This window comes from Bos grunniens, chromosome 1 (genome assembly GCF_055505025.1).
Source record: "Bos grunniens cultivar Pamir isolate PY7600 chromosome 1, Bosgru_T2T1.0, whole genome shotgun sequence".
Lineage (NCBI taxonomy): Eukaryota > Metazoa > Chordata > Mammalia > Artiodactyla > Bovidae > Bos > Bos grunniens.
The window spans coordinates 26,644,251-26,668,845 of record NC_141165.1 but is presented as its reverse complement, the minus strand read 5'-3'; the positions used below and the strand labels follow the sequence as shown (position 1 = coordinate 26,668,845).

General features: G+C 39.1%; 1 protein-coding gene and 1 long non-coding RNA gene across 22 annotated transcripts in view; both read right to left on the bottom strand.

Moving 5' to 3' along the window:
* The window catches only part of ARMC8 (armadillo repeat containing 8), a 108,890-nt gene that overhangs the window by 67,458 nt on the left and 16,837 nt on the right, over positions 1-24,595 (bottom strand). For 15 of the 21 annotated variants that reach the window (XM_086359576.1, XM_086360101.1, XM_086359748.1 and 12 more), the window contains exon 2: positions 10,393-10,469. The exons of the other annotated variants lie outside the window; for them this stretch is intronic. In XM_086359576.1, the coding sequence (XP_086215702.1) occupies positions 10,393-10,469 (77 nt within the window). The remainder of the gene's footprint in view (positions 1-10,392; positions 10,470-24,595) is intronic. 21 annotated transcript variants of the gene reach the window in all.
* On the bottom strand, positions 4,830-5,998 carry LOC147379161 (uncharacterized). Its single transcript, XR_015148789.1, has 2 exons — positions 5,916-5,998; positions 4,830-4,910 (listed from the first exon to the last, which is right to left on the bottom strand). It is a non-coding gene; the product is annotated as an uncharacterized LOC147379161 (long non-coding RNA).

Below are 24,595 nucleotides of genomic sequence, written 5' to 3'. Positions count from 1 at the left end.
TGTAAATAAAAGGGAGATTAAACTTTTTATTAAAAGTTACTTCATTTTGAAAATCAAATAAGTGGCACTCATGGTAGATGGGGTCATCAATACCATACCAATATTAGTCCACAGTTACAGCTCTTGCTTTCATACCTCACTGAGTTTTCTAACATGATCATGCTTAAGCACTAACATATTGAAACATTATAAGTTATCTTTCTTTCGTATGCCAAAATACTTGCTGAGCATCTCTCCTAACTTCTCTTTTAGGTGGCAGAGCTCTACAACATATAGAAACTTTTTGTCAACCATTAAAGTTATACTCCTAAAAAAGTCCTGTAATTGGCAAACTATGATCTTAAAGAAAATCAGGATAGAAAACCAGGGGGTAGGGTTGGGGGGTGGGTGTGGAGAGGGAGTTATTAAAATCAATGACTTCATGTTATTGTCAGCTTGTGTTTCCAATACCAACCAATTTCATCAGCATTAAAAACCCTGGTAACGATAATACCCCTCTCCTTAATTATCTTTTTTTATTATTACAGGAAAGTGCTGTTATGATGTGGTGGTCTGCTGAAAGCTGATCCTCCCCATAAGGCTTTGAATAGCATTTTCACAAGTCTTGAGCCAAACGCTGTACTTGTTAGGCTTCTTCCTATAGCTCAGTGCTTGAGGGCCTTCTCTCTCTCTCTCTCTCTCTCTCTCTAGAATATCCCTCAGATCTTCCATATGATTTATAGCAGATAAGCAGGAGTATTTTGTTAGTTTGTTTGCTCATGAGAACTAAATTGAATGAAGCTTACTATGGTTTTAACCAAGCTCTGATATATGATTTTAAAATTCATGTCATATCGAAGCTTCACTGAGCAAAATATAGTTAATGAGAGACTGCACATCTAGGCTCCTGCCTCCTTATAGATGCCTGCCGTTTTCTTAGAAACTTACTTCCCGGTTGTCAGCTTACAGACGCTAACCTAGCAGTCTGTCATTTTCTTTCTTCTTCTCTTCTCTTAATGTGTTCTGCCTATACTAACGCAGCACATTCATGCATCCGGTAGCTTACTGAAAGTTTATTTTTGCCAGGTGCCATTCTAGAGGCTTTCTATTATGGAATTTCTAATTCTAACATTTTCCCAGATTTCTCCCCATTCTTCCTAAACTGAGCAGAAATGAGTGTCCCTAACCTTATAAATACAACCCAAATATCTGAAACCATGCCAGAGTAAATGTTTTTATAGACAAAAGCAAACAAAACTCCTCCAAAACCAATTTTCCAATTTCCTTACTAGTTTGAAAAATGGACATGAAGGAGGCAGCTGGTAGTTATAGAGTAAATGCAGACTAAAGAGAACACAATTAAAATGTACCAGTGGGCCTTTTCTGGCGGTCCAGTGGTTGAGACTCCGCAAGCTAATACCGCAGACATGGGTTCGACCCCTGGTTTGGGAAGATCCTGCATGCCATGGGGCAACCAAGGCCATGTGCCACAACTACTGAGCCTGCGTGCTACCACGACGGAAGCCTCTGCACCTAGAGCCTGTGATCAGCAACAGAGGCCACTGCAATGAGCAGCCCACGCACTGTGACGAAGAGTAGTCCCCGCTCGCCACAACTAGGGAAATCCCGAGTGCAACAGTGAAGACTCAGCATAGCCAAAAAATGAATAAATAAATAAATTTAAAAATAATTAAATGGACCAATGTCTAAAGAAAACAATTCTTGCTCTAGCTCTAATAAGTAAATATTATCTATACTAAAGAAGAGATGTTAATGCCCTGCAAATCAATTATATTTAGTCATTAATATAAAAGGATACCAGAAGATCATTTCTATGAAAGAGTTAAAGACTGCAAGAGACAATAATCAACACATATATTCATTTTTAGCAGACCTAAGTACAGTGTTAGATTCAATTTCAGAGCCAGCCAAATGAAGCTTCTTTCAGTTTCCAGAGTGTAGCTACTCTCTCTCTCATTTCCTTATCATCCCCTCCCTGTATCATTCCTTGGCTACCTTTACTCATCTTTCAGGTCTGAGCTTATATGTCAGTGTCATCCTCCAGGAAGCATGCCCTGACAACTCCCAGGTCTGGGTAAGTATCCTTCCTAGTGCTCTTTATCATAGCACACTCATTACTTTTTTCCTCTTCAGAGGCAAGAAACCAGTATGATCTGGAAATATCAGAGAAATTACTATCAATGGATCACAAAACATACCATACAGAAATCCATATTTTTGTAAACGAGAAACTCACAATTATAAAGATGGGAGCACAACAAAACTATGCAAGATTTATACATTGCTCTGAAGTTTACAAAGCATTCCATACCTATTATTTAATCTTCATCACAACCTTAAGTAATATTAACCCCATTTTACAGATGAGGAAACTAAGACTCAGGTTTGGGGCACTTCTCAGAGCCCCATAATAAATAATAGAGCCATTCTCAACCCATGTCTTTTATGCCAAGTGTTTTTTTCCATCATCTCCAGCATATCAGGCATTCAGAACAAACTGACTGAAAAGACAAAAGAACTCAGTAAATGTATTTCTTTTTTCTCCTGTCCTTCAATTTATATAAAATAAAAGCCTGTCTTTTAGTCAAAGACATCCTTTTCCTAGTAGATCAAAAAAATATAATCTCATGTCCACCAGTCTTTAATACTGATGGTGGGAGGGGAATGTCCTGCTTATACACTACTGAAATTCAATGATTTTTATTTTTTTTTTTGGCTCAGCACTGTGCAAGGCTCTATGAAGGATACAAAAGCATCACATAAAGAGATGCCTGACCTGAAGAGTTTACAATCTTCTTGAGGAGACAAAAGTAACACTAACAACTAATCACTAAGGCAGTGACATTTTATAAACAGTGTGCTTAGAGGGTTGAGAAAAGGAGATAGGACAAGCTTAACAGGTTTCAAGGCAATGGTAGGAACTAAGATGAACTAGCTTAGGAAATGGCTAGGATTTAGGTAAGTGGATAAGGAGGGCAAAGGGGATCATATTGGAAATGGAATATGGCATATTTCTGGGGCAGTACTAGGAGCCAGGACTGAAAAGAAGATTCCTTTTAAGGTGGGAACATTAAGCCTGGAACAAAGTTAGAAAAGTGACAGGGGGAAGAGACAAACTAAAGGGAGATGAATTTAAGAGAAATCATGTTCTTGATCAGAAAAAGGACATGAAGGAAGCAATGACAAAGGAGGATAAGCTGAATGTGGAACAGATTGGAATACAATAATTCTAGAGTCAAGAGTAGCAATTAAATGGCTGATGCCCTTCCTTTGTGGCCCCAAGACCCCCTGTGCTTATCATTATCACAACATTCACTAATCAGACTGTAGTGAACTATCTCTTTAGCTATCTGGTTCCTGCATTAGACATTCCCCAGAGCAGTGACCACGTGCACAATGCACAACGCCTACCTAGCACCTGATTGGCATTCAGGGTTTGTTACAGAAATTACTCCACCCAGGTATCCGGTTATATGAGACTGACTAAGTAGCAGCCACAGGAATCATTAATAGAGAGGACATCTTAAGGAAGCAGTTAATAAGATGATTTTATAAGCAGAGAGAAAGTGACATATGACATGTCTTAAATGACTACTTCAAGTCTGGGTGCCTGGGTGCAGGGAACACAGAAAGCTTGGAGAATAATTCCCTTAGCAAGACAAGGATCTATCTTGACTTTATACATACTGAATTATCTTTGAAGATAAGAATATCCAGATAGAAAAGCTAAAATGTAAGCCTTGGGGACAGTTTACTCTTTGAGGATGGGAGAAAAGGAGCCAATATTAAGATGTTATAGAAATACATTTGTCAGGGAACATTTTCAGCTAACATCTAGCTTAAATCTTAAACTTGACCATTAATAAGTAGACTCAAAATGTGGCCACTTTTACATGGAGGCTAATCTTTCAAATTCCTTTCTTTGCTCTTTTGGTGAATAATTTTTAGCATGGTAGAGAAAAAGATCTTGAATATGAAAGCAACATATATAATACTTAATATAGCATACATGTAAACCAGAGTATTATGATATGTGATCAAAACCAAGAGAGAAAATAAAACCACATGTTGCCATTTAAATAGTAGAAAAAGCAAAATAATAATAATTGGAATCTAGACCCATTGGAAAAACAAAGTCTAAGTCAATAAAGTATGAGCATATTTATTCCTAAAAAGTCAAAATAGCATAAATTTTAACTGAAAACCTAATTAGCATCTAAAAATAGAAAATTATATTTAAAATCATTGAAGGCTAGAGCCAAAAACTAAAGATCAATGATGTCATTTTCATTCTGAACCAGTATGACTTTTCACTTACCTGAAAGCAGCTCTTATTTGGAATATGTACATTCATTCTTGATCTAATCAGTGTGAAATAGCCAAAAAGTGGGAGAAGGCAATGGCACCCCACTCCAGTACTCTTGCCTGGAAAATTCCATGGGCGGAGGAGCCTGGTAGGCTGCAGTCCATGGGGTCTCTAAGAGTCAGACACGACTGAGCGACTTCCCTTTCACTTTTCATTTTCATGCATTGGAGAAGGAAATGGCAACCCACTCCAGTGTTCTTGCCTGGAGAATCCCAGGGACAGGGGAGCCTGGTGGGTCACACAGAGTCGGACATGACTGAAGCCACTTAGCAGCAGCAGTAGCCAAAAAGTACAGTAGATATGGAAAACTACAATCTCAGTATAAAGTCTGACCAATTTATGAAAACTAACTTTTTACAAGACATAAGGAAAAAAATACATATTTATGGGTAGCTACAATAAGGTAACAGGATAAACACTCTAACAAAATTATTTGGACTTGGAAAATTACAAACATACTCACTGTTCTGACCCTGTAATAATAATTGCTATGATGTTCTTTCTGGAGAATGTAACATCCAAATATCCAAGTACAAGAAGCATTCTAATAACCAACAGGTTAAGGAATGAAAGTCTTCATATTCCAATTAGAATAACCATTACCGCATGTAAACTGTCAATTTTAAAAGGATTAGATAATGATGATCTATTATTCAAACTAAAGTTATTTTTAATATAAGGCTTTGATTCAGCAGTCACTTGAGACTTATAGTGAACTTCAACTCAAGGCATTTATTATGCAACTGCTGCTGCTGCTGCTGCTAAGTCGCTTCAGTCATGTCCGACTCTGTGCGACTCCAGAGACGGCAGCCCACCAGGCTCCCCCGTCCCTGGGGTTCTCTAAGGAAGAATACTGGAGTGGGCTGCCATTTCCTTCTCCAATGCAGGAAAGTGAAAAGTGAAAGTGAAGTTGCTCAGTTGTGTCCGACTCCCAGCGACCCCATGGACTTCAGACTACCAGGCCCCTCGGTCCATGACTGGAGTGAGTTGCCACTGCCTTCTCTCTACTATATGTATAAACTGAACAAAATTAAGAACTGACAGTAATTTAATTCATTCTTATAAACAAATTACTCTGAGGTGTATATTTTTGGAATGTAAGGAGTATCAGCTACAGTTTTGATTTGTATAAACACTAGTTCAGAAATTAAGAGCTGTATTTAACTCTGTCTTGTCAATATATGGTCACAAATCACCTTACATTCTCCAAAAATGAAAAGTGCAATGTAATAACTGTACTAATAAATGCCAAAATATTTTTATAGTACATTAATAAATATTTTTAACATATGTAATCATGCCAAAGAACATAAAAAATGTGTTAGAACATTATGAATATGCAAGCATACAGTTAAGTGGCTTATAAATATGAAAAGATTTATATACACATATGCGTACAAATATTCCACTATTTTTTAATGTTCAAAGTTAATATAACATACATATACAAACAGCTTAAATATCTGGACACAAAACTATGTCAATTTGTTCTCATAATGTCTGGAAAATCTTGCTACTCTTTTAACCAGACTAAACTGTCTCAGGATACAAAGTTTTAAACAAGTAACTCTCAGGAATCACTCCGTTGCATTTGGTATTAAGGTCATCTTCACTCGTGTTTACCTGTAACACCTTTAAAAGTTCAAAGTTAACTTTTAACTGTTAAAATTAACTAACAGGATATTTCTTTTGAATTATCCTAAAACTTATCCTTTAACTTGAAATTTCCAAAAACCAGAGGCTTCATTTTTATGGCAGCTCATATTTTTAGCTCATGCAAGAAAATGGAAAGTGTCTATATTCTACTGAAACCAGAGGTATATATTTCCCTGAAACCAGAAAATGATGTACAGAAAAATCATTACCAAATGATTTCAGCAGTACATTAAAACACTTCAGAAGACACTTTTTAAAAACAGATACTTGATGAAAACCACACAATTCTACAGTATCCACAAATGCCTGCCTTAGTTTATCAGAAAGAGTTTGATTACCTAGTTATCTAGTTCTCTACTTTGATTCAACTTTGAAACTATAAAGCTAGCCACATTTGCTTATACTATCTTTTGCCTTTCAACATAGGGAATATCATCAACATAAGGCCGCATAGGGATACCTATTTTTTTCATGGAGAATCACTAAAGTAAAAACTATAGATTCAGGTGCTCTAACTTAGGTATGTCAAAAAGCACAATGTTTAAGCAGCTTTGATCTAAGATCTACAAAAATATTTCAACAGCTATTCTTCTGCAGCTATGAGATTTAACATGGTTGAGCTAACACCAGAGTAACTGCACCAAAAATATCTGTAACTGTTTTAAGTCACACACAGATCACCACACTAGAGGAAGCTCAAAATCTGCAATACAATGTAGCTTATGTGATGTACCTACTCTCTGTTGTAGTTGCAAAGGCTATACATTTATGACCTACACAGCTGACCTCCCTGTTCTCTCTGACTCCTATCTGACTCCAAACTACTCAGTTCTGCATTTGAAACCTCGCTTTTCAGGACCTAATTCTGTTTTCAAAGCTTTAATATACCCTCGTTGGTGGTCTAGTGGTTAAGATTCGGTGCTCTCAACCTTTAATATAATAGGACCATTCAAATATATGCTAAATACTGCATTATTAACAAAAAAAAGTTGTTCTACGATAAATCCTCAATCATCACTAACTAGGTAAAATGGTCCTTCACAACACAGGTTATCTACAAAGTTCCCTCTGTTTACAGGTAGGGCTATGGCTCTAACTCAACTGAGTAAATTAGCTACTGGTCATGATGAAAAGTTATAATTCATCTTTAATTTCTTCAATTTTGTTTTTCCCACTAGTGAAAAATCAGATAAATATTGCTAGAAAAATGATAGAACTCTTATAGCTAAAGCTAGTCAATTCTTTTATGCCTTTCTCACTGGATATTTTAGATTCAAAGCAGATTACTTCAGCCTCTGTTCTTTTCCTTCTCTAAAATTAGAAACCTACCTTTGGTTGTTTATGATCTGTGGCCACCTCCCTTCTACCTGCTTATTTTGGTCTAGTAATGGTCTCTGTATGAATGACTCAACAGTGGCTGTGTAATGTGTATTAAAAAAAAAGAACTGGTCAACTCTCTATTCCTAAACATCATTTTGGTTCCCTCTTTTTGTCTATCAATACTGTATTATTCTTATATTAGATAAGGTTACTTAAAAATGAATACAATGTTAAAAATGTGATTCACTTTTCATTCTCTTGACTATGCACAATTAATTTTCAGGCAGTAACAAAGTTCAGGCAAGAATTAAGTCAGAAAAATAATTTTTTCTCTCTGGGGTAAAGAAAGCTTTATCAAATCATACTACACACACCTCTAGAAGGCCATAAAGTGAAAGGACTTGGGTTGATCGGTCCATTTCAAGCTAAAAATAGATTTTAAAACTATAGGTAGCAATCAGGTTTACTGGAAAATGTTATCACTCACATTTTCTTATCTGAATCAAAAATTTCTAGCTCCTCTCCCTCTTCTTTCGGTGGGAATTGTTTTATCTCTTTGATATTTAATATCATGAGATATGATATTTAATATGATATTTAATATCAAGAGATAATGATATCTCTTTCTCTTCTTTGAAAAGAATCATCTTACTTTTGAAGTTGTTTTAAATTAGGGCTGATAACTACTAACCACTGAAGTGCCAATTTGTGGGTATCCACAACATACCAGGTACTAAATTTTATATTTCTGACTTAATCCTTAACAACTTGGCAAGATGGGCAGTATTACTCTCCCTTTACAGATGATAAAGTTGAGGCTCAAGGAAATGAGATAACTTGCCCAAGCATTACACTAGGAAAGGACTGTACTAGGAAATATCAGAGGCAGGTATTTAACTTACAGTTGTCCAGCTTGAAAGCCCATATTCTTTCTACTCTACTACCCCTCCCTCCCCCAAAACCTTTCTTATCTTCTTAGCTGACAGCTAAGTGTCTGAGACTTGACAATTTCTTAAGAGGCATTAAGTTTATCAAACTATATGTTAGTTGGTTTGTAATAATACAGTCTTCCCAGTGTTTTTTATGCTTTATTTGATATTTTATCACCTTTCAAGAAGCTATGATATCTTTGGGTAAATGAGAAATTTCTAACAGTGACAATTAACACTTGAATTAGCTACATATATGAGACACAACTCAAGATACAAGTCTTTCATGATGAATCCTTAACTGAGAAATTTAGCTTTTCTCCTAAACAACCACAGTAGCAGAAATAATTAAAACAACAACAACAATAACATCTTCTATCATTTACTGAACACTTAATGAGTTTGACATTTCCAACTGAACTGTTTATTGAGGAATCTTAAGTGATATCCAGGATTGTCAATTGGCTTTGTATGGGGGGAGTGTCTGCTTGTCTAAGAAAGCATATCAGTTTCACCTATCCCTTCAACTAATATGTGTGTGTGAAGTAAAGTGAAGTGAAGTCGCTCAGTCGTGTCCTACTCTTTGCGACCCCATGGACAGTAGCCTACCAGGCTCTGCCGTTCATGGGATTTTCCAGGCCAGAATACTGGAGTGGGCTGCCATTTCCTTCTCCAGATTTAACAGATGGATTTAATACCACTTACCCTGGTATTAATCAAACTAGACTTACAGGGGTTGATTAAATCATTATAAAGTCTAGCCTAGTTAAAAAGATAAAGGCAAAGTTAACATAATGAGAAAACAAGAAATACCATCTCCTGTCTCTGTAAACTGAGAAGACATGAAAAGAAGGTGTTAAGTATCCCACGTGGGTCTCCATTCAGCTCCTCCTCACCTTTCCTTCTAGCTCAGTTTGAATAGTTAAGCAGCCTTGCTTGTTTATCTTGCCTCTACTTTAGAAATAAACCACTCCCTCCAAGACATCCCTTATATATAGCCCCCCCCCTTTTTTTTTTTGGAAAGTGGGGGCTGAGCATCGAATAAGAATGAACAGTCAGTAGAAACTTCCATAAACAAAGCATCCTAGCTGTGCCAAGGTTGAGCAAGAGTTAAGCTAAAGATGCTCTCTTGCTGATAACACTAACAGGGTAAGAAGAAGAAAGGACAAGTGAGTGCCTCACTGATATCCCACATGTATCTCATCCTGTTACTTCTGGGGTCCTCCTTTCCCAGGACACAGCTCACTGCTATGGGTGCTCTGTGTTTCCCAACCCAATGAGTTGCCTTAGGCTAGACCTTCAATGCAAGAGACCTGGGTTTGATCCCTGGGTTGGGAAGAATCTCTGGAGAAGGGAAAGGCTACCCACTTCAGTATTCTGGCCTGGAGAATTCCATGGACTATATAGTCCATGGGGTCGCAAAGAGTCAGACACGACTGAGCAACTTTCATTTTCACCTTTTTCTTTCTTAGAAGTGGTGTGATAAGAGCATAAAAACCTGCTCTTAGGAGAAAGAATTCTTTCAATCATTTGCAATCTTACTGCACTCGTACCACCTAATTATTTTTAAGTATAATCACCTCAGATATGTTGCTTAAAAACATTTCCTCTCATTAAACATGAGGCAATTCTGGAGAAAAGATGGACATTAAGGTTATCAAGAGTTTATTTAAATTTTCTAATGACTGCTTTCTAAATCCTGATATTTAAAACATCACTAGGAAATCCAAACTTTATAGAGACCATCAATGAGTTAACCAAAAACAAAACAAAACCACCTCTAACCCCAATGACCTATTCTCCAGGCCTTTTCAAATGATAAAAGATCACCAATTTTACTCTCTTGCTTTTGCTGAATATTAAAGTAACAAAAACCTTCTCCAAACTAAACATTTTAAAAAATGTAAAGCAAGTATTCTACAAAAAAAAATGAAGCTAACCATGTCAGTTAACTACCCAACAGACAATTCTTTCCAGTATCATATTAAAGTCATGAATGTCAAGGGGTCTTTCCAAAACAGAAAAGTTATAACCCTGCATTTTCAGAATTATAATACTTAACAGATTCAAACATAAAACAAACAAGATTTTTTGATAGACTCTTAAATACATACTACTTACATGACACCTTGTAGAACTTTCTGGGGATCAGGGTCAAATAGCCTGTCAACATAGTGGCGACTGCTAGCTGTTACTTCCTAGAAAGTGGGGGGAAAAATTATGACATCTGAAGCCACGCAAATCACAAATTCACAGTATCACCTATAACATCAAATAGCTATATAATCTAACTTAAAGCAGAAGCATTCAAATTTTTATATATACTTATCATATTAAATCAATCTGAGAAAATCTTGTGACAAGATAAAAAATAAGATGAGCAAGAAAGAGATACCCGGTTCTTACTAGCATAACTAGACAGTGAAACCTTTGTAGTGAGCACTGCAAGCTTTGCCAACAGAACTGAGCCTAAGTATTAAGAAGCAAGCAAGCTAAGTTTCTTAATTAAGTGCTGGATGTCACCTACATATGAAAAAAAGATAGGAATGTTGTTTCTGTTTATATCTACTAAAGGGAGGGAAAATCTGATCTCATCAAGGAAAAATGGGAAAGGACTTCATGAACAGTTTATGAAGGGTAGTCTTGGTGCAAGAGGAAGACCCTCAGAGTGACACAGAGGAGCTCTATTGCTAAGAAGCAGACATATGTAAAAAATAAAAACTAATATAAAGGAGTTGTTGTCACACTTTCTGTGAGAAAAAAAAAAATTAAAAATTAGGGTGATTTATCAGGTCCAAAAGAGCTCCCAGTCTGAATTGGCTAAAGCTGACCAGAAGGGGGAGGAATTAGAATATGAAGAACAAGGGAGACACTTACCTCCTTTTATTTGTATTTTGGGGTTTGCTCTATTATGTTATTTCCTGTAATACTTATTTGGGGGGTATACTTATTTTTATATTTAATTTTCAATGCTTAACATTATTTAAAACAAAGAACATATGTTTAAGAACCAGAAAGAAAGAACTTTTATCCCTTGCTGTTTCTTTCTGATGCCTGCTGGAATATGCTGCTCATATACTATCAACCATTAGCAATAAATTTTTATAGAGAGGAAGAAATACTTTTCCAGTTTACCCAGAATCCCTGATCAGAAAAGAGTTAACTGCCAAGACACAGTGTCAGCTTAAAATTCTGAGTCTCTGAAAATAACTCTGGAAAAAATTTCAGACAATATAGTTAAGCTAAAAATCAAAGTGTATGTTCATATTATGGGTCTGCAACAAAAATATCCTTATAGGCAACACAAATACCTATTTTTAATACATATTCCATTTATAAAGAACAAACTGGCAGCAAATAAAGACACACTGATGAAAATTCCTATGCCTAACAGGTAACATAAAGTACTTGCTAACGGGTCTGGTTTCCTCAAAATAATATACCCAAGAGCAAAATCCAGGATAAAACTGAAAACAGCATTCCCATAATACAGATATGTCTTCTCACTTCATCTGAGCACATGTGCTTTCCTGGCTTTCCAACAATGCTAAGTCCGTCTGAGAACTTCAGACTCTCAAGATTCCCTGCTATGTAAGGACTGATCTTTGATTTTACTGTTTGTCTCCACAGCTCTATATCTCTTGCCTCTCAATGTGGTTTTTAAAAAGGTACTTGGGTTTAAACCTATATTTTAAATAACACATTTCTCCCATTAACAACAAGTCTACTTCTCTGTACATTCATTTAATAAGCACTGCCTATCTATTAATAAGATATGCAAGGTACAGAGGAAAGCATTAAAGTTAAAAAAAAAAAAGGCACGGTCTCTCCCCTCAAAAATTCATATTCTATTGTAACTATGTTTACATGTTTATATTCCCTATTAGAATATAAAACAGATGTATACACAAATAAAGGTAGCACTTAGTTCAGTTCAGTCGCTCAGTCGTGTCCAACTCTTTGCGACCCCATGAATCGCAGCACGCCAGGCCTCCCTGTCCATCACCAACTCCCGGAGTTCACTGAGATTCATGTCCATCAAGTCAGTGGTGCCATCCAGCCATCTCATCCTCTGTTGTCCCCTTCTCCTCCTGCCCCCAATCCCTCCCAGCATCAGAGTCTTTTCCAATGAGTCAACTCTTCGCATGAGGTGGCCAAAGTACTGGAGTTTCAGCTTCAGCATCAGTCCTTCCAAAGAAATTCCAGAGCTGATCTCCTTCAGAATGGACTGGTTGGATCTCCTTGCAGTCCAAGGGACTCTCAAGAGTCTTCTCCAACACCACACTTCAAAAGCATCAAGTCTTCGGTGCTCAGCCTTCTTCACACTCCAACTCTCACATCCATACATGACCACAGGAAAAACTATAGCCTTGACTAGACGGACCTTTGTTGGCAAAGAAATGTCTCTGCTTTTGAATATGCTATCTAGGTTGGTCATAACTTTCCTTCCAAGGAGTAAGCGTCTTTTAATTTCATGGCTGCAGTCACCATCTGCAGTGATTTTGGAGCCCAAAAAAATAAAGTCTGACACTGTTTCCACTGCACTTCCATGAAGTAATGGGACCGGATGCCATGATCTTCGTTTTCTGAATGTTGAGCTTTAAGCCAACTTTTTCACTCTCCTCTTTCACTTTCATCAAGAGGCTTTTTAGTTCCTCTTCCCTTTCTGCCATAAGGGTGGTGTCATCTGCATATCTAAGGTTACTGATATTTCTCCCAGCAATCTTGATTCCAACTTGTGTTTCTTCCAGTCCAGCGTTTCTCATGATGTACTCTGCATATAAGTTAAATAAGCAGGGTGACAATATACAGCCTTGACGTACTCCTTTTCCTATTTGGAACCAGTCTATTGTTCCATGTCCAGTTCTAACTGTTGCTTCCTGACCTGCATACCTCAGATTTCTCAAGAGGCAGGTCAGGTGGTCTGGTATTCCCATCTCTTTCAGAATTTTCCACAGTTTATTGTGATCCACACAGTCAAAGGCTTTGGCATAGTCAATCAAGCAGAAATAGATGTTTTTCTGGAACTCTCTTGCTTCTTCCATGATCCAGCGGATGTTGGCAATTTGATCTCTGGTTCCTCTGCCTTTTCTAAAACCAGCTTGAACATCAGGAAGTTCACGGTTCACATATTGCTGAAGTCTGGCTTGGAGAATTTTGAGCATTACTTTACTAGCATGTGAGATGAGTGTAATTGTGCAGTAGTAGCACTTAGGAGAGTATTAATAAACTGAGAGAATCAGTGAAGACTTCTTAGAGGAGTTGGTTTTAGAAGATGAGTAAGAGTGCACAAGAATAGATAAGGAAAGAATCAGGGTCACAACCACAGCCATAAGGCGAGTGAAGCCAACACCCAAATACCATCAGCAAGGATACCAGTTGGCGGCACTGAAAAAGAAGGGGAGAGGGTAGAAAGGTAACTGCAGACTATAAAGCACAGAAGGTCAATCAATACGTAGCCAATAAGTGAAATGTTACACTGCCTTTGGGTCAAAGTTCTATGTTAGGTGCCAAAGAGATACAAGAGGAAGCTAAGGCAGAATTGTATAGAGCTTACACCTATAAAGGGGTTGGTCATATGTACAAAAATGGATCCTTCGAGCTGCCTACATAGTAGCAAGCTGAGAGGATATAGTCCGTTGTTCAAAGTGACTTTACTCTATGCTTCTGCTTAACATATTCATTTAGTTGTTTGTACAGGACATTTCTCATATTTCACTGCTTTCCTTTGTAGATCAAGCCATCTCTCCACTTTCAGCCCTCTTCTCTTGTCTTTCAAAAGGCAGCCTGGAGGGACTCCCCTGGTGGTCCAGTGGCTAAGACTCTTAAGCTCTCTCAATGCTAGGACCCTGAGTTTGATCCCTGATTGGGGAACTAGATCCCACATGCCACAACTAAGACCGTGCACAGCCAAATAAATAAATAAAAATAAATATTAAAAAAAAAAGGCAGCCTGAAAATAAAAGACTTTGAGAGAGAAGGCAATTGGTACAGATACTAAATAGGTGCTCAGAGAAAAAGTGACACTTGAGCAAAGAGTTGAAAAAGGTCAAGGAGTAAGTCATGCAGCTATCTGGGAGCAAAGCTTGTTAAGCAAAGAGAACAACAAATGCAAAGGCTCTGAAACGGGAAGTGTCTGAGGGGATCAAAGAACAGGAGGCTGTGACAGCTGGAGCAGAATGAGCAAAGGAGAAAACAGTAGGAGATGAGTGCAGAGAAGAGGGGCCAGATGGTAAAGAGCTGCGGTGTCCAATATGATAGCCACTAGCCTCATATGGCTATTGGACATTTGAAATGTGGCTAGAAGTTGAATTTAAAAATTTTAAATTTTAATTAATTAAAATTAAAAATGTAAAAACCAATGCTGGATTCAATTATTAGAAAACTTTTAAGACTGTTACTTGGGTATGTAAATCTACTTTCTACTAAATTTCACAAAACCTAAATACCAATCAAGTATTTCCAACCAAAATTTGGCATCAAAATTATGTAAAATACATACCAGATTTTTGAAGACTTGATATAAAAAAGTAAAACAATTTCATTAACAATTTCCTACATTAACTGTATGTTCAAATAATATTCTGTATATAGGTTTAAATTAGATTTAACATTAAAATTAACTTCATCTGTTTTCTTTTTATTTTTACAGCATGGTTGCTAGAAAATTTTAAATTATGTACGTGGCTTGCATTATTTTTCCACTGGACAACATTGGTATAGAGTCTTGTTGGTCATTTTAAGAATTTTTATTTTTATGGTGTGATTTGGGAAGCCATTAGACATGAACTGACTTGCTTTAAAAGGACTGCTCTAGTTGCAACTATAGAAACAGACAAATATGTGGGCTGGGCTAGGGAACAAAGCAGAGAGACTAGGTAAGAGGCTGTTTCAATAATCAGAAATGCTATTATTTCAGAGAGATAAAGGAAGTCTGGACTAGGGCAAGAGTTTTGGAGGTAGTAAGAGTCACTCAGATTCCAGATAAATGTTAAAGTTGAAATGACTATCAAATTGGATATGCTGGTGGAATAGATGAGGGACGTCAAAGAATAGAGGAGCCAAGGATAATACTTAAAGTTTCTACCTGAGCATCCAGAAAGACTGAGCTGCCAGTTACTGAGACGGGAAAGACTGTGGGAGATGCAACTCTGAGTGAGAAGATCAAAAGGTCAGTTTTTGTTAGAACTGAAAATTTTATTAGCCTTCCGTGAGAATGTCAAGTTACAGTTGAATATATGTCAAGAGGTTAGGAGAGACCTATTGAGTGGGAGATACAATTTAGGGAGATGAGTATAAACAGAAGTAGTATCAACAGGATAAGTTCACTTAGGATAAAGCAGAGCCAGAAGACTGAACTCTGAAGCACCTGAACAAGCAGCCAGTGTGATGGGAAGAAGTCTAAGAAGCCAGATAAAGGTAATGTTTTAAGAAGGGAGTAATCAATTATGCCAAATGCTATGGATGTGTAGCATAAGATAATAACTAAGACCTAAACGTTGGGTTGATGAGCTGACTATGGCTCAGATCATCAGCTTCTCATAGCAAGACTCCGGCTTAAACTAAAGAGAGTGGGGAAAACCACTAGGCCAGTCAGATACAACTTAAATCAAATCCCCTATGCATATGCAGGGGAGGAGACAAATAGATTCAAGGGATTAGATCTGGTACACAGTGTGCCTGAAGAACTATGGATGGAGGTCCATAATATTGTATAGGAGGCAGCGAACAAAACCATCCCAAAGAAAAAGAAAAGCAAGAAGGCAAAGTGGTCATCTGAGGAGGCTTTACAAATAGCTGAAGAAAGAGGAGAAGCAAAGAGCAAGGGAAAAAGGGAAAGGTACACCCAACTAAACGCAGAGTTCCAAAGAACAGCAATGAGAGACAAGAAGGGCTTCTTCAACGAACAGTGCACAAAAACAGAGGAAAACAACAGAAGGGGAGAGACTAGAGGTCTCTTCAGGAAAACTGGAGATACCAAGGGAACATTTTGCCCAGAGATGGGCATGATGAAGGACAGAAACAGTAGAGATCTAGTAGATGCTGAGGAGATCAAGAAGAGATGGTAAGAATACACAGAACTGTATAAAAAATAATCTTACTGAACCAGATAACTATGATGGTGTGGTTAGTCACCCAGAGCCAGACATCCAGAAGTGTGAAGTCAAATGGGCCTTAGGAAGCACTGCTGTTAATAAAGCTAGTGGATGTGATGGAATTCCAATAGAGCTATTCAAAATCCTAAAGGATGATGCTATCAAAGCATTGCACTCAATATGTCAGCAAATCTGGAAGACCCAACAGTGGTCACAGGACTGGAAAAGTCCAAATTCCCAAGAAGAGTAGTACTAAAGAATGTGCTAACCATCAAACAATTGCACTCATCTCCCATGCTAGTAAGGCCATGCTGAAAATCCTGCATACTAGGCTTCAGCACTATGTGAACCAAGAACTTCCAGATGTCCAAACTGGGTTTAGAAAAGGAAGAGGAAGCAGAGATCAATTGCCAACATTCACTGGATCATAGAGAAAGCTAAGGAATTCCAGAAAAACATCTACCTGTTTCATTAATGATGCTAAAGCCTTTGACCGTGTGGATCATAACAACTTCAGAAATCTCTTAAAGAGATGGGACTACCAGACCATCTTACCTGTCTCCTGAGAAACCTGTAAGTGCGTCAAGAAGCAACAGTTAGAACTCTGAATAGAACAACTGATTGGTTCAGGACTGAAAAAGAAGTACAACAAGGCTGTCTGCTGTCACCCTGTTTATTTAACCTATATGCTGAATACATCATGAGACATGCCAGGCTGGATGAGTTACAAGCTGGGAATAGAGATACGTAGGAGAAACATCAATAACCTCAGATATGCAGATGATACCACTCTAAATGGCAGAAAGCGAAGAGGAACTAAAGAGCCTCTTGGTGAGGGTGAAGGAGGAGAGTGAAAGAGTCTGCTTAAAACTAAATATTAAAAAAACTAAGATCATGGCACCTGGCCCCATTACTTCATGGCAAATAGAAGGGGAAAAGGTAGAAAGCAGTGACAGATTTCCTCTTTTGGGCTCTAAAATCACTGCAGATGGTGACTGCAGCCATGAAATTAGAGATGATTGCTTCTCGGCAGGAAAGTTATGACAAACCTAGACAGTGTATTGGAAAAAAGAGACATTATTCTGCCGACAAAGGTCCGTATAATCAAGGCTATGGTCTTCCCAGTGGTCACACACGGTTGTGAGAACTGGACTGTGAAGAAGGCCAGAGCGCCAAAGAATCGATGAATTCAAACTCTGGTGCTGGAGAAGACTCTTGAGAGTCTGGACAAGAAGGAGATCAAACCAGTCAATCTTAAGGGAAATCAACCCTGAATACTCATTGGAAGGACTGATGCTGGAGCTGAAGCTCCAGTATTCTGGTCACCTGATGCAAACAGCTGACTCACTGGTAAAGTCTCTGATGCTGGGAAAGGTTGAGAAGAAGAAGAGGGCATCAGAGGATGAGATGCCTGGATGGCATCAATGATGCAATGGACATGAACTTGGGCAAACTTCGGGAAGTGGTGAGGGACAGGGAAACCTGGCGTGCTGCAGTCCATGGGGTACCAAAGAATCAGACACGACTGGGCAACTGAACAACAATAACAAAAGTTGGATTCAGGAACATGGAGATCATCAATGATCTTGACAATAACAGTGTGTGCAGAGTGGTGGGGCCAAAGCTTGCTTGGGGAGGGTTAAGAGAGAATGGGTAAAGAGGAATTAGAGAAAGTAAATACAGACAACTCTTTCAAGGAGTTTCACTGTAAAGGAGAGAGAAGAGAGAAGTAGTTAGAAAGGTGAAGTCAGGAGAAGCTTTTTTTTTTTTAAGAAGGAATACATTAAAGCATATTTATTCATTGAGGGAATTTTTTTTATATAAAGAAAAACATGCTGCATTGGGGTAGGGGAAGAACTTCTGGAACAATGTTCATGAATAATTGCGAAGAAAGTGGATGTACTGACGAAGAAAAGCATGGAAAGTACAATCAGTTCACTTCAGTTCAGTCACTCAGTCGTGTCCGACTCTTTGCGACTCCATGAATCGCAGCACGCCAGGCCTCCCTGTCTATCACCAACTCGCGGAGTTCACTCAGACTCATGTCCATCGAGTCAGTGATGCCATCCAGCCATCTCATCCTCTGTCGTCCCCTTCTCCTCCTGCCCCCAATCCCTCCCAGCAGCAGAGTCTTTTCCAATGAGTCAACTCTTCGCATGAGGTGGCCAAAGTACTGGAGTTTCAGCTTCAGCATCATTCCTTCCAAAGAAATCCCAGGGCTGATTATTTTCAGAATGGACTGGTTGGATATCCTTGCAGTACAAGGGACTCTCAAGAGTCTTCTCCAACACCACACTTCAAAAGCATCAAGTCTTCAGCGCTCAGCCTTCTTCACACTCCAACTCTCACATCATACATGACCACAGGAAAAACCATAGCCTTGACTAGACGGACCTTTGTTGGCAAAGAAATGTCTCTGCTTTTGAATATGCTATCTAGGTTGGTCATAACTTTCCTTCCAAGGAGTAAGCGTCTTTTAATTTCATGGCTGCAGTCACCATCTGCAGTGATTTTGGAGCCCCCAAAAATAAAGTCTGACACTGTTTCCCCATCTATTTCCCATGAAGTGATGGGACCAGATGCCATGATCTCAGTTTTCTGAATGTTGAGCTTTAAGCCAACTTTTTCACTCTCCTCTTTCACTTTCATCAAGAGGCTTTTTAGTTCCTCTTCACTTTCTGCCATAAGGGTGGTGTCATCTGCATATCTGAGGTTATTGATATTTCTCCCGGCAATCTTGATTCCAGCTTGTGTTTCTTCCAGTCCAGCGTTTCTCATGATGTACTCTGCATAGAAGTTAAATAAGCAGGGTGACAATATACAGCCTTGACGTACTCCTTTTCCTATTTGGAAACAGTCTGTTGTTCCATGTCCAGTTCTAACTGTTGCTTCCTGACCTGCATACCTCAGATTTCTCAAGAGGCAGGTCAGGTGGTCTGGTATTCCCATCTCTTTCAGAATTTTCCACAGTTTATTGTGATCCACACAGTCAAAGGCTTTGGCATAGTCAATCAAGCAGAAATAGATGTTTTTCGGGAATTCTCTTGCTTTTTCCATGATCCAGCAGATGTTGGCAATTTGATCTCTGGTTCCTCTGCCTTTTCTAAAACCAGCTTGAACATCAGGAAGTTCACGGTTCATGTATTGCTGAAGCCTGGCTTGGAGAATTTTGAGCATTATTTTACTAGCGTGTGAGATGAGTGCAATTGTGCAGTAGTTTGAGCATTCTTTGGCACTGCCTTTCTTTGGGATTGGAATGACCTTTCCAGTCCTGTGGCCACTGCTGAGTTTTCCAAATTTGCTGGCATACTGAGTGCAACACTTTCACAGCATCATCTTTTAGGATTTAAAATAGCTCCACTAGAATTCCATCACCTCCACTAGCTTTGTTCATAGTGATGCTTTCTAAGGCCCACTTGACTTCACATTCCAGGATGTCTGGCTCTAGGTCAATGATCACACCATCATGATTATCTGGGTCGTGAAGATCTTTTTTGTACAGTTCTTCTGTGTATTCTTGCCACCTCTTCTTAATATCTTCTGCTTCTGTTAAGTCCATAGGATTTCTGTCCTTTATCGAGCCCATCTTTGCATGAAATGTTCCCTTGGTATCTCTAATTTTCTTGAAGAGATCTCTAGTCTTTCCCATTCTGTTGTTTTCCTCTATTTCTTTGCATTGATTGCTGAGGAAGGCTTTCTTACCTCTTCTTACTATTTTTTGGAACTCTGCATTCAGATACTTATATCTTTCCTTTTCTCCTTTGCTTTTCACTTCTCTTCTTTTCACAGCTATTTGTAAGGCCTCCCCAGACAGCCATTTTGCTTTTGTGCATTTCTTTACCATGGGGATGGTCTTGATCTCTGTCTCCTGTGCGATGTCACGAACCTCATTCCATTGTTCATCAGGCACTCTATCTATCAGATCTAGGCCCTTAAATCTATTTCTCACTTCCACTGTATAATCATAAGGGATTTGATTTAGGTCATACCTGAATGGTCTAGTGGTTTTCCCTACTTTCTTCAATTTAAGTCTGAATTTGGCAATAAGGAGTTCATGGTGTGAGCCACAGTCAGCTCCTGGTCTTGTTTTTGCTGACTGTATAGAGCTTCTCCGTCTTTGGCTGCAAAGAATATAATCAATCTGATTTTGGTGTTGACCATCTGGTGATGTCCATGTGTAGAGTCTTCTCTTGTGTTGTTGGAACAAGGTGTTTGCTATGACCAGTGCATTTTCTTGGCAAAACTCTATTAGTCTTTGCCCTGCTTCATTCCGTATTCCAAGGCCAAATTTGCCTGTTACTCCAGGTGTTTCTTGACTTCCTACTTTTGCATTCCAGTCCCCTATAATGAAAAGGACATCTTTTTTGGGTGTTAGTTCTAAAAGGTCTTGTAGGTCTTCATAGAACCGTTCAACTTCAGCTTCTTCAGCATTACTGGTTGGGGCATAGACTTGGATCACTGTGATATTGATTGGTTTGCCTTGGAAACGAACAGAGATCATTCTGTCATTTTTGAGATTGCATCCAAGTACTGCATTTCGGACTCTTTTGTTGACCATGATGGCTACTCCATTTCTTCTGAAGGATTCCTGCCCCCACAATAGCCAGAGGCAATTAATCAGGTGGATATGGTGGTGAAAGCTTGTGGACATTCTCTCCGATTATTTCTATTTTTTTAAAGTTAAAATGGTGGGGATGGATGGGAGGGTGGGTGAAGAAAAAGACGAGAATAAGACACTGTATGGGCCAGAAAATATATCAGCGCTGCCAGGCAGCACTTAACCTTCCTGAGGCTCATGATTATGAATTTAAAGTGAGACCAGTCAGCACGGCTGTGTTTTTCTCCAACTACATTTAAATATACAGAAGTAGGCATGAATAAGAGAGCTGGGTTTAATCAGAGCTGGAATTTCACCAGGCAAGGATGACAAAGCCAGAGGAAGAGGTCAGCTGAGTTGAGAGTATATGCAAGATTGTGATTATGACAGGCCTCCTGAAGACCAGTGAAAGAGTGGTAGAATTAATACAATGCAGGTGACAAGGGAACTGAGAAGGGTTGCAGGTGTTCGGGTAGTAGGAGGAATGGTTAGGGAGGACAGAAGGTGGTGGCCAGGATGTGAAAAATTGAGATTATGAAGGGATTTTAGTTAGTGAAGGGATTTAGTTATTACATCAACGTCAAGGTCTAGGAAAAAACCATGAGGACAAATACCTCAAGGTAGGACAGAGGATATGATCACTGGAGAAGTCTAGAATTTTAGAAAAATTATCTATATAGTTAGTGAAATTTGCATAAATTACCACAGAAATAGTGCTAGGGAAAAAGTGATCACGAGCTAGGAGCTCCAATCTTAAAAGAAATGAGGGGGACTGATCCAGAAGATCTATGCTCATACTCAGTCACTCAGTTGTGTCTGACTCTTTGCAACCCCATGACCTGTAGCCCACCAGGCTCCTCTGTCCATGGAATTTTCCAGGCAAGAATACTGGAGGGGGTAGCCATTCCCTTCTCCAGGGGATCTTCCCAACCCAGGGATGAAACCCACATCTCCTGTGTCTCCTACATGGGCAGGAGGATTCTTTAGCACTGTGCCACCTGGGAAGCCAGGGGATCTATCGATGACTACAACAAGGTAGAGTCTGGTGAGATGCAGAGCTGGAACATTCAGAAAAAGGGAAGAGAGGGGTCTGAAAAGATCCATGAGAACAATTCTCTCCTGTACCTCCTGGAGATATGAGGGACATGGGAAGGAAAAGAGCCACCAGCTGAGAAGACTGCAGGAGAAAACTGAGGAAAGGGATGTCAACAAGTGAAAAGCTCAGTTTCAGTCGAAACAGAAGGATGAGGGAAATGTTTGGAGAAGAGGCTGAGGACAAGGGAAATCCCATGAAAGAAGGAGAGAGGCAAGGAATCTGGCTAGAAAAGTAAATGGAGATACATGGGCAAGAGGAAGGACCCTAGAGTCCTGGGCTTCTTGTGGAGGTTAATGTAAACAGAGAATAAGAGTTTAATCTTGATGAGCTGGAGGGAAGGATGAGTGTGGCTGTGATACTGGGGTCGGCAGGGGTGAAGAGAACCTGGGGGCTCTTTCATTCTTGCCAGCAACAGTGTGGATTTTGGTGAGGGACAGTTTCATCTGGGCACGTACTTACTCCTGAAATATGAAAAGCACTAGAGTTCCTTCCTCCCTCCTTCCCACAGAGGCCAAAAGGCTAGAGTTTCCGATGATCTGTCCTTTCAAGAAGTGGCTTCACCCTCACTTCAAAACACCAATACCCTTTCAACTGTAGTTATAGCTTTCAGAAGCTGGAAGGGATTGTACACAGTGATGCTCCATCCTCCCCACCAAGAGAGCAGATGTGCCAGGGAGCCAGCTGAAGCTCAGGGTACAGTCTGTGCCCATGAAGGAGAGCAATGCTAGCCAGGGTCACACTATGACCTCTGCCTTTTGGCACAAGGCTTCAAACAAAAGGCCTAGTAAGCCCTCAAAACCGAGCTCTAAACTCCTTTTACCCATTCAAAGCTTCAGAAGCCACCGCAAATGTATTAAAAACCTGTTCCATTTCTATGCTTAATAGCACCCCTCCAAATTATGGGAATATGTACACAGATCCCTTCAAGCGGAAAGTTTATATATGCCAAATCTGTGAACTAGTGTTAATTCTAAGTAGAGCTGAATGTACACATGTATGAACAGGTATTAAACATTAAAGAAAGATGAGACGCTTGAAACAAATTTCTTTTTGAAGGAAGACAGAAACAAGTTGTATTCCACTGTGGAGAACTATTATGTGGAAGCAATTTCCCTTTTATAAGGTGACAGGCAGTCTCTGAGATAGCCCCAGCGATCCCACTTTCTCAAATTCAAGTCCTGTGTGATGTCTCCCCTTGAGTGAAGACTGGTCATAGTGACTTGATTCTAGCAAGAAAGCAGCGGAAGTGATATAATGTCATTGCAGAGCTCTCCCTCTGTGTGTGTCCATGTCTGTGTCTGTCTGTCCCTCCCTCTGTCAAAAGCCAGCTGCCTTGTTGCAAGCTGCCCCATGGAGAGGTCCACATGGCATGGAACTAAGGGGAGCACCTGGCCAAGAGCCAGTAAGGAACTGAGGCCCTCAGGTCAACAGCCCATGTGGAACTAAATCCTGCCAAAAACCCTGTGAGTGAGCTTGGAAGTGTAGGGCCCCTCAATTCAGTCTTCGGGTGAGAAGAGGTGCTCCTGTTGATATCCTGACTGCAACCTCACAAGGAACTCTGGGGCAGAGGCACTAGCTAAGCCACATCTGAATCCTGACCTACAGAAACTGAGATAACAAATGTTTTAAGCAGATAAGTTTTGGGGTAATTTGTTACATAACAATAAACAGACAATGAACAGACATTCAAATTTACCATCCAAACCAGGATACTTTTAGGACTGAAAGACAGCACTATTAACACTTGTCACAGATAATACGCATAAATGCAGAGTGTTGGAGACAAACCAGGCTATATGCTCACCCTACCTTTTATTCCTCTTTGGTAGCACAAAAGAGGAAAAAATGATAGCTCAGAAAACTGGTCAGACATGCTGAAAAGGCACACTAGAACATTCTCTACTTGGCCTTCTGAATAAACTACCCATGGCTGGGGTGAATAAAACCCTAACTTTAGGGGGGAAAAAAATTCTTTGGGGAAGGTCTTGAATACTAAATTACTAAGTCCTAGACTTGAATGGGATTTAACTCAAAGATTAGAAGTAAATGTGTTCAACTGAAGTTTTAAAACCTGAAATGAAACAATGGGTTTATTAGACAATGAACAGTGAACTCATTGTCTTCATTAACATTTCTTAAACGTTAATAAGAAAATATCAATTTCATTTCATTAAAATCTTGCTCTATGTATATTTCATTAAAACAGTATGTTCTTTATTTCTACCATATTCAGGCACTGAGTGGTAGAATAGAAAACATGATCCGGCATTAGAAGATGGGTTTGAAACCTAGTTCTACTACTTGACGACTCAGGGCAAAAACAAAATTTTGAGACTGTTGTCTTCAAGTATAAAATGGTGACACCGCATAGTTCAGAGTATGGAGCAAATGAGATAATACATTTGCATGTATTACAGGAGAAACTCCTGTTTTGTATGTATGATCCATACAAATACTGATTTCAGGAAAATTCTATTTTTGAATTAAAAAAAATATTTTTTTGAAGTGTAACAAATGCTCTTCTTGGGTATTGAT